This window comes from Acomys russatus, chromosome 5 (assembly GCF_903995435.1).
Source record: "Acomys russatus chromosome 5, mAcoRus1.1, whole genome shotgun sequence".
Taxonomy (NCBI): domain Eukaryota; kingdom Metazoa; phylum Chordata; class Mammalia; order Rodentia; family Muridae; genus Acomys; species Acomys russatus.
The window spans coordinates 65,290,595-65,305,117 of NC_067141.1; the positions used below are offsets into that span (position 1 = coordinate 65,290,595).

The 14,523-nt window shown below is 49.1% G+C and overlaps 1 protein-coding gene across 1 annotated transcript; it reads left to right on the top strand.

The window, feature by feature from the left end:
- The first annotated feature begins 4,767 nt into the window (after positions 1-4,767).
- On the top strand, positions 4,768-12,676 carry Mfsd13a (major facilitator superfamily domain containing 13A). The gene is made up of 8 exons (XM_051146703.1): positions 4,768-5,010; positions 5,577-5,659; positions 6,363-6,815; positions 6,920-7,043; positions 7,816-7,912; positions 9,894-10,065; positions 10,142-10,335; positions 12,391-12,676. The coding sequence occupies exons 1-8, from the start codon at positions 4,843-4,845 to the stop codon at positions 12,651-12,653; spliced, it is 1,554 nt and encodes a 517-aa protein (XP_051002660.1). The 5' UTR covers positions 4,768-4,842; the 3' UTR covers positions 12,654-12,676.
- Positions 12,677-14,523: the final 1,847 nt, after the last annotated feature.

Below are 14,523 nucleotides of genomic sequence, written 5' to 3' on the forward strand. Positions count from 1 at the left end.
CACTAGCAAAAACATCTTTACTTAACCTTGGTGACCAATCTATTTTTCTAAATTCTTTTTTTTTTTTTTTTTTTTTTTTTTTTTTTGTTAGTTTGTTTTTCGAGACAGGGTTTCTCTGTGTAGCCTTGACTATCCTGGACTCCCTTTGTAGACTAGGCTGGGCCCCGAACTCACAGCGATCCACCTGCCTCTGCCTCCCAAGTGCTGGGATTAAGGGCGTGCAACACCAACCCCCGGCGCCAAATTCTTCCTAAGGGTAACAATCAAAGGTGGTGATTGAATCAGTAATCTGCTCCAGCAGCAATGCCTGAAAGAGATCAAGCATTGTTATTGCATATTCCTATGATACTGCCCAGTGAGGGGCTGGGAGCCCCCTTTATAGTGCTCACACAATTCACATATTAAAGGGATTATAAGGACCACAATAGTAACAAGTAGAGCTGTGCTGCATAACAGCGTGAAGTCCTCACGGCAGCATGGAAGTTCTCAGGTTATGCCTCACCGAGACACACCCAGCATGGGGCCACATTCCATGAGTTCTAGAGCTGGTTTTTGTTTTTTGTTTTGTTTTTTTTTTCAGGCCAGAAGAAGGAACCAGATCTCATTATAGATAGTTGTAAGCCAACATGTGGCTGCTGGGAATTGAACTCAGGACCTTTGGGAGAGCAGGCAGTGTTCTTAACCTCTGAGCCATCTCTCTAGCCTTCTAGAGCTGCTTTGCTGTTCCTCCTGCATGGCCCCCAACAATCCTCACATGATCATCTTTTTTTTTTTGGTTGGTGCATTATTTTTCTGATGGGGGAGTGCAAATAGCATCGTGTGTTGCTGGAGTTGGTTTTGTTTGTTTGTTTTGTTTTTTGTTTGTTTGTTTTTTACAATTTATTTATTTGTTATGTTTACAGTGCTCTGCCTGCATGCGCAGCCACACACCAGAAGAGGGCATCAGATCACATTATAGATGGTTGTGAACCACCATGCGGTTGTTGGGAATTGAACTCAGAACCTCTGGAAGAGCAGTCAGTGCTCCCAACCGCTGAGCAATCTCTCCAGCCCCCATCTTTTCTTTTTAAAATTTACTTATTTTATACATATGAGTGCTCTATCTTCACACTCACCAGAAGAGAAAAATCAGATCTCATTACAGATGGTTGTGAGCCACCATGTGGTTGCTGGGAATTGAGCTCAGGACCTCTGGCAGAGCAGTCAGTGCTCTTAACCACTGGACCATCTCTCTAGCTGGACCATCTTTTCTTGCTGTCTTTGGGTTGCTGTTACTATTAGCTTTGTGCTACTATTGCTGTGTTGAAACACTGTGGCCGCTGGGCTTGGTGGTGGATGCCTTTAATCCCAGCACTTGGGAGGCAGAGGCAGGAGGATCGCTGTGAGTTTGAGGCCAGCTTGGTCTACAAAATGAGTCCAGGACAGCCAAGGCTACACAGAGAAACCCTGTCTTGAAAAAGAAAAAGAAGGAGGGGGGGGGGCTGGAGAGATGGCTCAGAGGTTAAAAGCACTGACTGCTCATCCAGAGGTCCTGAGTTCAATTCCCAGCAACCACATGGTGGCTCCTAACAATCTATAAGGTGATCTGATACCCTCTTCTGGCATGCAGATGTACATTCAAGCAGAGTGCTGTATACATAATAATAAATAAAAATTTAAAAAGAAGAAGAAAGAAAGAAAGAAAGAAAGACAGACAGACTGTGGCCAAAAGCAAGTTGAGTAGGAAAGGGTTTATTTGGTTTATGCTTCCACATCCACAGTCCATCACTGAAGGACATCAGGACAGGAATTGGAACAGCACAGGGACCTGGAGGCAGGCGCTGATGCAGAGGCCATGCAGAGTGATGCTGACTGCCCTGTTCCCATGGCTTGCTCCGCCTGCTTGCTTTTTTGCTTGTTGTTGTTGTTTTGAGACAGGGTTTCTCTGTGTAACAGCTCTGGCTGTCCTGGAACTTGCTCTGTAGACCAGGCTGGCCTCCAACTCACAGAGATTCACCTGCCTCTGCCTCCCAAGTGCTGGGATTAAAGGTGTGTGCCACCACCGCCAGACCAGCCTGCTTTCTTACAGAACACAGGACCACCAAGCCAAGGAAGGCACCATTCACAATGGGCTGTACCATCCCCCACCAATCACTATTAAGAAAATGCCCTACAGCCAGATCTTATGGAGGCACTTTTCAATGAGGCTCCCTCCTTTCAGTTAACGCTAACTTGTGTCAGGTTGACATAAGACTAGCCAGCTCCCTTGATATTTAGGGTTGTTGTTTTTTTTTCTTTTCTTTTTTCTTTAAGGTTTATTTTCTTTATTTTATGTGTAGGGTATTCTGCCTGCATGCACAGATATGTGCACCACATGCATATGCCTGGGGATGGATCCTCTGGAACTGGAATTACAGACAGTTGTGAGTTGCTCTGTGGGTGCTGGGAGTTGAACCTGGAGCACCCCCCTCTCTGTTTTTTGAGACAGGGGTTCTCTGTGTAGACTTGGCTGTCCTGGAACTCACTCTGTAGACCCCAAGTGCTGGGATTAAAAGCGTGAGTCACCACTGCCCAGCTCAGTTTCCATTTTAATAAGCACTGGTCACACCAATTCAATATGACTTTATCTTAATTTAGTTTCAAGTCTTAATTTGGATTCTGTATCCACGTAGGGTCTCATTCATAGGTTTCTCATCTCCCACCTCTGCCTGGGATAGAACCTGGGACCTTGTAGATGCCAGACTAGTGCTCTGCCACTGAGCTACATACTCAACTTCCATACACTCTCATACAGGGTTCTTAAGTCTCTGTGCCCCAGTGCCAGCATTGCTGGATAGCCCCTTGCTGGGACAGCCCCTTGCTGGGACAGCCCCTTGCTGTGACAGCCCCTTGGTTGCCTCCTTGGACAACCTACTAGCTGTTTGCTGCTGCCATGCACATCCCTATACATATGACATTGGAGAGTAGTTCCTTGAGGTGGCACTTCTGGAATCAGTGTATGAGCACATCTTGTCCTTTTCTTCTTTTTTTGAGACCTGGTCTCACTATGTCACTGGGCTAGCCTGGGACTCACTAAGTAGACCAGGCTGGCCTGGGACTCACTAAGTAGGCCAGGCTCGTGTAGGATTTACAGAGACTGGCCTGCTCTGCTTCCTAAGTGCTGGGATCAAAGGTATGCACCCCCACAGTCAGTCATATCTTGTTGTTTTGAACAGGGTCTCCCTATGTAGCCCTGGCTGTCCTTGAGTTCATAGAGGTCCACCTGCCTCTGCCTCCTGAGTGCTAAAGGCATGCACCACCATGCCTAGTCTTATACTTTGTTTTTCTAAAGCAAGCTTCTCACTGCCTTTTCCCATTTTCTCCAGTGGTGTACAGAAATCTGATTTTGGAGGTCAATTAGAAACACTTAGGCATCAGATAAACTTGGGTTCAAGAATGAAGAAAACTTACATGATTTGATGAGAAACCAGGGAACAAAGTCTGGATTCAGATCTATTTCTCTTTCGCTAAATGACATCGGTTAAGTCCCTCAGCATTTTTAAATTTGGGGTTGTTCTATAAGACCATAGTAATGTTTCCTAGGGACTGTGTAAAGATGGTAATCATTGCCAACATGCATTTATCGAGCACGCTGGCCCTCTCTCCGTAGGGCTGCATCACGTGACCAAGGCTGGCCTGAACTATATAGCCCAGGCTAACCCTGATTTAGTGTCTCAGCTTTCCCAGTGCTGGGGTTAGAGGTGTGTGCCATTATGCCAGGCTTATAGAGCATATTCTGTGAGCTTATTTTACTGGTGCTGCCTTCCCTCTAAGCACACTGTGCCTAAAGCCACCGTGGTCATAGCTAGACCATTAAGGTTGAACAGTATACTAACCGTCCAGCCCTGGAAGGTAACCTGGCCCAATACTCAGATGCCTGCCTTCTCTTCCCATGGGCCGCCTCAGTTTCCCAAAGCAATTCTAGAATGGTGGTATATAACTTAGATGGTTTCCGCTGTACTTGACTGGTAATTCCTCAGATTTGTTTTGCATGCAAATTCCCTCCCAAAGAAAATGAGCTTAAGGAAAAAAAATGTTTTTTTTTTTTTCAGTGTCAGGGATTAAATGCAGGAGCTAGACTAGTAGGCCTGGAATGAGGTGGGTTTTTTTGTTTGTTTGTTTGTTTTGTTTTGGTCTTTCTTTCTTTCTTTCTTTTTTTTTTTTTTTTTTTTTTTTGAGACAGGGTTTCTCTGTGTAGCCTTGGCCATCCTGGACTCACTTTGTAGACCAGGCTGGCCTCAAACTCACAGCGATCCCCTTGCCTCTGCCTCCCGAGTGCTGGGATTAAAGGTGTGCGCCACCACGCCCGGCTCTTTTTTTTTTTTTTAAAGATTTATTTATTATGTATACAGTATGCATCAGATCACATTACAGATGGTTGTGAGCCATTATGTGGTTGCTGGGAATTGAACTCAGGACCTCTGGAAGAGCAGTCAATGCTCTTAACCACTGAGCCATCTCTCCAGGCCTCTTTCTTTCTTCCTGAGACAGGGTTTCTCTGTGTAGCCTTGGCTGTCCAGGACTCTCTTTGTAGACCAGGCTGGCCTCGAACTCACAGCCATCCGCCTGCTTCTGCCTCCCGAGTGCCAGGATTAAATGCACCACCACACCCGGCAGAATAAGGTTTTTTATCTTCTGGGTTGTTAACGACTCAAGAGTGCTGTGTTGAGGGAGAGACGGAGAGAGAGAGAGAGAGAGAGAGAGAGAGAGAGCGCTCTGATCCGTGTTCCTCTGCTTTCTCTTCCCCAGAGGCGAGAATGGTCAAGCTGGCAACTTCCGTGAGCCCCCCTCAGTGGTCCTGGGGCTGAGGCTCAGCTAGCAGCCATGGGCCTAGACTGGTCCCAAGCCTGGCTGTTGGGCCTGCCCACAGCAGTGGTGTATGGCTCCTTGGCGCTCTTCACCTCCATCCTGCATAATGTGTTCCTGCTATACTACGTGGACACCTTTGTCTCGGTGTATAAGATCAACAAAGTGTCCTTCTGGGTTGGAGAGGTAGGCCAAGCGTGGGGCAGCCAGCGCTGGTGGGAAGAGATAGGCCAAGTGTGGGGCAGCCGGTGCTGATGGGGAGAGGTAGGCCAAGTAGGCCAAGCGTGGGGCAGCCAGCGCTGGTGGGGAGAGATAGGCCAAGCGTGGGGCAGCCGGTGCTGATGGGGAGACCGGGCAAGGCACTGGGTCCTGTTCCAGCCTTAGGCACTCAGGGCATACTGTGTTGCTTAGCAAGACTCGGCCAGAAAAGCTGCTGGGGTCTTAAGGACTCTTCAGAAGGATTCTAGAAGCACTCCTGGCCACTGCCCCAGATGTCCACTGCTTGTATGTTCATATATAATATAGAGCAAAGTCCCCATATGTATGAATCAGCTGCATTCACTTACCAGCTGCCCTGGTCGCTGGGCTTAGATGTGTGTACCAGCCAGGAGAGGGGCTTTAGCAGAGGAACTGGCGTGAACAAAAGCTTGCCAGCAGCAAGCTACTGCCACCTTTGGGGAAGGTGCATAGCCTAGAGAGGGGGAGCCCTGTGCACCTGTGCAGCCCACCTGCCCGTCTCTCTCTTCTTGCAGACTGTATTTCTCCTCTGGAACAGCCTCAACGACCCCCTCTTCGGCTGGCTCAGTGACCGCCGGTTCCTCAGCTCCCAGCCCCGGTGTGTGTCTTGGGGATGGTACATCACTGCTCTGGTCCCAGCCTGATGCTCCCCAAACTGAAGGACCGCTGCTCATGCTTGGGTTGGGAAAAGGAAGGGATACCAGTTGTGGTTTGGGCATGGCCCAGCCGGGGGAGGGCGGGCAAGGGGTGGAAGGGGCAGAGCCTAGTGTGACATGGGTGGCTACTCATCTCTTGTACTACATATTTTCCCTGCTGCTGTCTCTCTCTCTCTGTCTCTCTCTCTCTTTTTTTTTTGGTTTTTCAAGACAGGGTTTCTCTGTGTAGCTTTGGCTATCTTGGACTAACTTTGTAGACCAGGCTGGCCTCGAACTCACAGAGATCCACTTGCCTCTGCCTCCCAAGTGCTGGGATTAAAGGCATGCGCCACCACCACGAAGCCCTTGCTACTTCTCGGGCACTCCATTACCATTCCCTATATGTGCCCGTTCCTACCCCCAACACTGAGAATCAGTATCCCACAGTCTTTGCTCATCAGCCCTGACAGGCTGGTGATGGGGCAATGGGGCTGAGGAGAGGGCCTATGACTGGGTAAGCTATGCCTCTTAATCTCAGGTCAGGGACTGGAGACTTGGGGTGTATCTAGGTATGAATCCTTGCATCTGTCTTCTGGGCCCAGCCAGGGGAACCAGGCCTTGCTCAGGGTGAAAGGTTACCTCCTAATCCTCTCCTCTCCCTGGCAGGTCAGGACCTGGGTTCTCCTCCAGGGACGTGGTGCTGACACGGGTGCGGGCTCTGGGCCGGCACGGGCCGCTGCTGGCGCTGTCCTTCCTGGCATTCTGGGTGCCCTGGGCCCCGGCTGGCTTGCAGTTCTTACTGTGCCTGTGCCTTTATGATGGCTTCCTGACACTCGTGGACCTCCACCATCATGCCTTGCTGGCGGACCTGGCTCTTTCAGCCCACGACCGCACCCACCTCAACTTTTACTGCTCCCTCTTCAGCGCTGCCGGCTCCATGTCTGTCTTCGCCTCCTACGCCTTTTGGAACAAGGAGGATTTCTCCTCCTTCCGTGCCTTTTGTGTGGCACTAGCTGCTGCCTCTGGGCTGGGCTTTCTGGGGGCCACACAATTGTTGAAGCGACGGATTGAGGCAACCAGAAGGGACAGGGGGTGCTCGGCCCTGGTCATGGATGGCGGGTGAGTGACTAGCCTTGGTTCCCTAGGGTCAGAGCCTGCTTTTAACACCCAGTCCCCTGGCCCAGTCTGGCATAGACCAACAAGTCTCCCCTTCCCCTCTACAGTGTGTGTGAAGAGGAGCTGCTGGTGGGAGGCGGGGAAGCAGGCAACATCACCTTGGGCCAGTACCTCCGGCAACTGGCACGCCACCAAAACTTCCTGTGGTTTGTGGGCATGGACCTGGTGCAGGTAAGGGGGGAGCCATTTCCTCACCCCTCCTTCAAGGGTACCTCCCTGAGTTTTGATGGTAGAACTAAGGTTGGGAGGTCTGTGTTCCTTACCCTCTTGTGCGATTGTCCCCCAATCCTATAGTGTGAGAATTGTTGAACCCGGGGCCTTATATATTGTTATGTAATGACTCTCCCACTGAGCTACCCCCCTCTACCCCCCCCCCCCCGATACCCCCCATCCCCCATCCCACCCCCACCTCTCATTGTGTGATCTTAGGCAGGTCTCAGCCTCTGAAGCCAGTCCTGTGCTCATCCATAAGAAGACTGAAGAATTTTTTTTTTTAAATTTCATGTATATGAGTATTTTGCCTGTATATTTGTCTGAGCACAAGTGTGTGCCTGGTGCCCAGGGAGGCCAGAAGAAGCTCTGAGGTCTCCCGGAACTAGAGTTAAGAAGACTGTGAGCCACCATGTTGGTTCTGGGAGTTGATCCTGGGTCCTCTGGAAGAGCAGCCAGTGCTCTTAACCACTGAGCCATCTCTCCAGCCCCTATAACAACCAGACTTCACAATGAATTATTTTTATGCCATGAAAACCTAAAAATTGTCCTATTTGCTATTTTACCATGCCTTCAAACTTAATAACATTCCATAGGCCACAAGGAATGTCTTAGGTTTGTTCAGGCATGTCCCATGTGTAGTGGCATGGGGACAGAGGCCAGCAGCTCTGAGGACCAAGGCTGCTGCTCTCCTGCTGGCCCTGCCTGTGAACTCCTCACCGTCTGCCTGCAGGTGTTTCACTGCCACTTCAACAGTAACTTCTTCCCACTCTTCCTGGAGCACTTGTTGTCCGGCCACATCTCCCTGTCCACTGGCTCCTTCCTGTTGGGTAAGTAGTGCCCGGGGCCAGCAGCTTGCACAGGCTCGGTGGAGGACAGTGGTCCTCACTTTAGTCCTTGTAGTATGGTGACACCTAGAGGCAATGTGGTGCAGTGCAGTGGCCTGCGTGCCATTCACTTGGTGGACTTGGCTGTGTTTTTTACTCCCGAGACACTGTTCTGTTCTTCAAGGCAGGGTTTCTCCATGTAACAGAGCCCTGTCTGTCCTGGACTCCCTTTGTAGACGGTGCTGGCCTCAAACTCACAGAGCTCTTCCTGCCTCTGCCTCCTGAGTCATGGGATTAAAGGTTGCACTGCCATGTTTGGCCTGGGCTTTTTTCATTTTATACATTTCTTGCTTACTGTTTGTGTGGATGCATACATGCCATGGTGCATATGGAGGTCAGAGCACAACTTTCAGGGATTGGTTCTCTCTCTCCTTTCCACCATGTGGGGACCCAGGAATCAAACTCAGGATGTCCGCCTTGTCGGCAAGCCCATTACCTGCTGAGCCATCTCACTGACCTAAAGCCTTTTTCTTTCCTTTCTGTCATTGTCTTGTAAATGATGCAGCGTAACAGTGATTTGTGCAGCATTTTTGTGGTGCTGGATATTATAGATAACTAAGACATCACTTATGCCAGGCTTGATGGCAAACACCTGTACTCTCAGCACTATCGAAAGGGAGTTTGATGCCATCCTAGATCTAAAATAAATAAAAATGAACAGTAATAACAACAACAGCAAATGTAAACAGCGAATACATTTTTTAAAAGGGGAGAAAAAAAGTGGTAATTTAAAGTATATGAGAGGGGTTGGGATATAGCTTAGCTGGCAGAACTGATACAATGCTCTGCTGGACTAGATTCCCCAGAAACACATAAATGTGGTGAGCCGGGCGTGGTGGTGCACACCTTTAATCCTAGCACATACTTGGGAGGTACAGTTAGGAGGATCAGAAGTTCAAGGTCAGCCTAAGCTACATAGCAAATTTGAGGCTAGCCTTGCCTATATGAAACCCTGTATCAAAAAAAAAAGTTTTAAATAAAAAGAAGTTGAGTATGGTAGTGTAGGCCTTTAACTCCAGCACCCAGGAGGAAGAGGCAGGTTGATTTCTGTGAGTTCGAGGCCAGCCTGTTCTACATTATGAGCTTTGGGCCAGCCAGGGCTACATAGTGAGATCCTGTTTCAAAAGAAAAATAAACAAAATAGGGTGAGTGTAATAATACACTTTTAATCAATCCTAGCACCTGGGAGGCAGAGACAGGTAGATTTCTGTAAGTCTGAGGCCAGCCTGGTCTACATAGAGAGGTCTAGGACAGCTGGACTATATAGAGAGACCCCATCTCAAAAATAAAGTAAAAATACAAAACAACACTTGGTATGGTAGTTATGACTACAATGCCAACATTCAGGAGACGAAGGCAAGAGGATTAGGAGTTCAAGGTCATCTAGAGCTATATGACACTAAACTAAAAAACCAAAACAAAATAATAGTATATGAGGGTATACAGATACAATGCCATTATATATAATGGCTTGAAAATCCAAAGGTTTTGTTATCTATGAGGGGTGCTGGAGTCAACTCCCATGAATACCAAGTGACTACAATACCCATCTTGAAGGGCTTGTGAAAAATATGGTGTGAAAAGTAGACTGGAGAGAGAGCTCAGCAGTTACGCGCACTGACTGCTCCTCCAGGGGACTCGGGTTTGATTCCATTTACCCACATGGTGGCTTGCTATTGTCTGTAGCTCCAGTTCCACAGGATCTAATGCCCCCCTCTGGCCTCTGCACAGATATACATGTGGTCAAAACATGCATGCATATAGAATAAAAATGAAAATATGAGAACAAAGTGTGAAAAGTGCAAGACATTGTTGGTACACAATTAATGCAGATTGTGATTCTGATTATTACGATGTCAGTTGCCACCCACCGTCGAGGCTGTGGCATTGCTCCTGAAGAAGTGGGACCCTCTTCCTTCCCTAGGCATCTCCTATGTTGCTCCTCATCTCAACAACCTCTACTTCCTGCCCCTGTGCCGGCGCTGGGGTGTCTATGCAGTGGTGCGGGGGCTCTTCCTGCTCAAGCTCAGCCTTAGCCTGCTCATGCTGTTGGCTGGCCCAGACCACCCTGGCCTGCTTTGCTTCTTCATTGCCAGGTATGCCCTGCCTGCCCTTGCCCCCACCACCCTCTGTGTCCACCCCCGTCACTTTTGCTCCTCTCTCCATGGGCAGCAACCGTGTTTTCACTGAGGGTACCTGTAAGCTGCTGACTCTGGTCATCACTGACCTGGTGGATGAGGACCTGGTGCTGAACCATCGGAAACAGGCAGCCTCGGCGCTTCTTTTTGGCATGGTAGCCCTCGTGACTAAACCTGGCCAGACCTTTGCCCCACTGCTGGGCACCTGGCTTCTCTGCTTCTACACAGGTGGGTCTCCCGGAGGATACTTTATTTGACCCAGCTCTGGGTCTAGTGAGGTGTTGGGTTCGGGGTGGAAGCTGAGAAAACTCATTTCAGACGCAGAAGCTTAAAACTGAAAGCTTTATTTTTTTGAGCTCAGGGAGGCGGCCAGTTTGGGATCTGAACCCCATCCTTGAGGGGGAAGTTGTATTGCATATTTAAAGGTGAAAAAACTGCAATTAGCTCATGGGGAGAGCATGGATGGTAGAACAGGGGGATCGGCTCTGACTCGTTATTTTGATAACAAGAAGTTCTAGCTGACCTTGAAAGTGTGCCTGGCAGCTGGGGGCAACTGGACTTGTACTTGGGGAATTTCTGGAAACAACAAGGTCAGAGTTTCTCATAGAACAGAAACATAGTTTATGGTCAACCTGGCTTTGTATAGAATTCTTTTATATCAGCCATGAGCTGAGATGATGCGGCTGCTGGGCCTGAAATAAAAATTTCTATAGTTATGCTACCCGAAAGGAGCAGGCCTCAGCAGAAGACAGAAGGCCTGCAGTGCCTTGGGATGATAACCCTTGTTGTCCCATCTCTCCATTTTTCTCCTAAGTTCATTGATTCATTCAACGAATCAGCATAAACCTCTCTATAGGCTTGGCCCTATGTGTAAGGGAGGTAACAGTATTAAGACAGGGAGCCTGGAGAGATGGCTCAGAGGTTAAGAGCACTGGCTGCTCATCCAGAAGTCCTGAGTTCAATTCCCAGCAACCACATGGTGGCTCACAACCATCTGTAATGAGATCTGGTGCCCTCTTCTGGAGTGCAAGCACACATGCTGGCAGGACATTGTATACATGATAAATAAATAAATCTTAAAAAAAAAAAAAAATTAAGACAGGGAAATTCGGGAGAGGGGTGGACAGGATGGTCTATGGACTGGGTTTTCAGTGCTCAGGGAGACTGTTTGGAGAGTTAGAGGCTGGGAAGTGACACCATTTGATTGACATTTGGAAGAAGTTCACTCCGCTGCCCGGAGGAGTGCAATCCTGCGCACAGATCAGCCCGGAGACGCTAAGGAGGCTGTGGCAGAGGCTAGGAAGTCTGGACTAGGGAGGTGGCAGGTGGGATGCTTTTGGGAACTGAGGTGAGATATGGTGATGTCTCTCATGACAAAGGAAGGATGTGAGAAACCATCGAGGCCAACCTGCTCTGCATAGCAAGTTCCAGGTCAGCCAAGGCTATGTAGAGAAACCATGTCTCAAAAAGCAAACCAAGCAAACGGAGAAAGGGATATGGTAATTTTATTACAACTGTAATTCTATTACTTAGGAGATGGAGGGAGGAGGATGAGGAGGCCATGGCTTTGTTCAGCTCCTAGAAGCCGGGCGTGGTGGCGCACGCCTTTAATCCCAGCACTCGGGAGGCAGAGGCAGGCGGATCGCTGTGAGTTCGAGGCCAGCCTGGTCTACAAAGTGAGTCCAGGATGGCCAAGTCTACACAGAGAAACCCTGTCTCGAAAAACAAAAAAAAAACAAAACAAAAAAAAAAATTACTCCTAGAACAACCCATGGCACTGGAGACTGTCTCAGGAAACAAGATGGTGCTGGAGTATAAATTGCCTAAGTATGCGTGACCTTGAGTCTGACTCCTAGAACGACACAAACTAGCTGTGGTGATACACACCTGTAATCCCAGCAGCATTCAGGACGCAGAGGCCAAACCAGCAGCTCAAGGTCATCCTGACTACACAAGGAGTGTAGGGCTAGTCTCGGCTAGACACCTGACTTTGTTTGTTTTGTTTTCGAGACAGGGTTTCTCTGTTTAACAGCTCTAGCTATCCTGGAACTCTTGCTCTGTACACCAGGCTGGCCTCAAACTCACAGAGATCTGCCTGCCTCTGCCTCCCAAGTGCTGGGATGAAAAGCATGCACCACCATGCCTGGCCTGTTTTAACATTTTTAAGCTGTGGTTTAGGATACTTGTATGTAATGCTTGAGATGCCATTCTGTGGACTTTGGGGGGGGCAGGGGTGGCAGGCAACTGGGCTGACCATGCTTATTCTGTGTACTTTTGTCCTAGGTCATGACCTTTTTCAGCAGCCCCCAGTGACTTCTGTGGGGAGTGTCCGGCCTTGGCCAGAGCCCCCAGCCCCAGCCCCAGCCCAGGCTCCAACACTCCGCCAGGGTTGCTTCTACCTGCTGGTGCTTGTGCCCATCACCTGTGCACTGCTGCAGCTTTTCACCTGGTCCCAGTTCACACTGCATGGGAGGCGCCTGCGCATGGTCAAGGCCCAGCGTCAGAACCTGGCACAGATCCGAACGCTGGACGTTAAGGTGGTGTGAGAGGTGTGGCAAGGCCGCTCTGCTGAGGGTGTTGCCCTAGTCCCTGTCTTGCCACCTAGCATCCTGCTTCTTCACCTTCTCTGGGTGCCGCCCAGAGAACAGATGGCGTGGGGGAGCTCCTGGGGCTGAACTGGGAGCACCACTGACGTCTGCCCATCTTCAGCCATCTGCCTCAGCTTGGGCAAGGGCTGGGCCATATGTGCTCAGGGACCTCTGACTCCTGTGGGGCAGGAAGAAAGGGTAGGACTGAGTATGGTGCACAAGGAGCTGCCTGGACCTGGAGCTGGGATGGTCACTCAGTGGGTGAACATAGGAGCTTCTGAAGGACCTTTTGCCCTTCAGCCATGCTTGAAGTGGCATGCCCTTTCTGCAGTAGGGCTCCCCGAAGCCCAGCAGGCCTCAAACTCTAGAGGCCTATCTCATTACAGATCAAGTAAAGCCAGTCATTCCTTTTCTTCATCTGTGTGCTCTGTGTGTGTGTGTGCGCGTGTTGGGAGGGAGGGGAGGCAGGCAGGGTTGGTGGAGGCCTGGAAACAGGCAAGTACCCCAAAAGCAGTTTCCTAGAGATCCAAGAACAAAAATGCAAATTGCAAGCTGAGCCAGGTGATTTGTGCCTTGCTCCCAGTATTTGGAAGGCTAAGGCAGGATTGCTTCAGGTTCCAAGCTAGCCTAGGGGAAAAAACAAAACAAAACAAAACCAACAAATCTACTGACACCTCCAGCAAATCAAGCAAGCAGACTGCTGGGTGATCAGGCTTGGAACCAGTTACCTCAGTGCCATTGCTGGACATAGTCATCAAAAGGGAGCCTCTGCTTGGCTGGGGGCTTTCAGCTCAGAAATCACCCAAGGAGCTTCCAAACACCAATGCCTGAGTTTTTGCCAGGATTCCACCGGATGGGTCTGAACGGTGCTGTGAGCCTTTATGTGGTGAAAACCTGTTAGTGACTTTCCCTCATCACTACTTAGCACACATACTGCTTAGATCACATACTGCTTAGCAGCGACTGTGGCCTCCATCTACCATATGTTCGTAGCTTCCCCAATCTCCAGTTGTGACCACCAAACAAGTCTTCAGATATTGTTAGTTGCGTCCAGTGGGCAGACTGATTCTGACAGGAACCTTCTGCTATATGCCTCTGTTTCTGAGCGTCTGTACAGGGAATCCAACTGTGGGCTAAGGCACATGGCCCAGCCAATGTTTGTGGGTTTTTTCTTTTTCTTTTTTTTTTTTTTTTTTGGTGTGTGTGTTTTTCTGGAAGTCTTTCTAAAACGGATCATAAGACACCCATACTTTATAGTAATTGGGGGAGAGTAAGCACTTGTTAGGTATCTAGCAATTTTCTTTTAGACACAGGAATTTATATGTGTGTGTGTGTGTGTGTGTGTGTGTGAGAGAGAGAGAGAGAGAGAGAGAGAGAGAGAGAGAGAGAGAGAGAGAGAGAGAGAGAGAGAGAGAGAGATGGTTTCTCTTTAGCCCTGGTTGTCCTGGAACTCACTCTGTGCATCAGGCTGGCCTCAAACTCAAGAGATCCACCTGTCTCAGGTGTATGTCACTGTGCCCCTAATTTTTTTAAAAGAGAGTTGGGCATAGTGGCACACGCATTTAATCTCAGCACTCGGGAGGCAGAGGCAGAGGATTTCTGTGAGTTCAAGGCCAGCCTGGTCTACAAAGCTAGTCCAGGACAGCCAGGGCTACACAGAGAAATCCTGACTCAAAAAAACAAAAACAAAAATTTTTAAAGAGGAAATTCTTACTACATGTCTTTGTGTGAATATGTATGTGTATATGTGGGTGTGCATGTAGATGTCAGCTTGCTGCATGAAGTCAGTTTTACATGGGTCCTGGGAATCAAACACAGATGGACAGAA

Excerpts from the sequence above, each read along its gene's own strand:
- Mfsd13a (XM_051146703.1), top strand. The coding sequence starts at position 4,843 with ATGGGCCTAGACTGGTCCCAAGCCTGGCTGTTGGGCCTGCCCACAGCA. Across the intron at positions 7,044-7,815 it reads TGGGCATGGACCTGGTGCAG|GTGTTTCACTGCCACTTCAA; the intron begins GTAAGGGGGGAG and ends GTCTGCCTGCAG. Across the intron at positions 10,066-10,141 it reads CTTTGCTTCTTCATTGCCAG|CAACCGTGTTTTCACTGAGG; the intron begins GTATGCCCTGCC and ends CTCCATGGGCAG.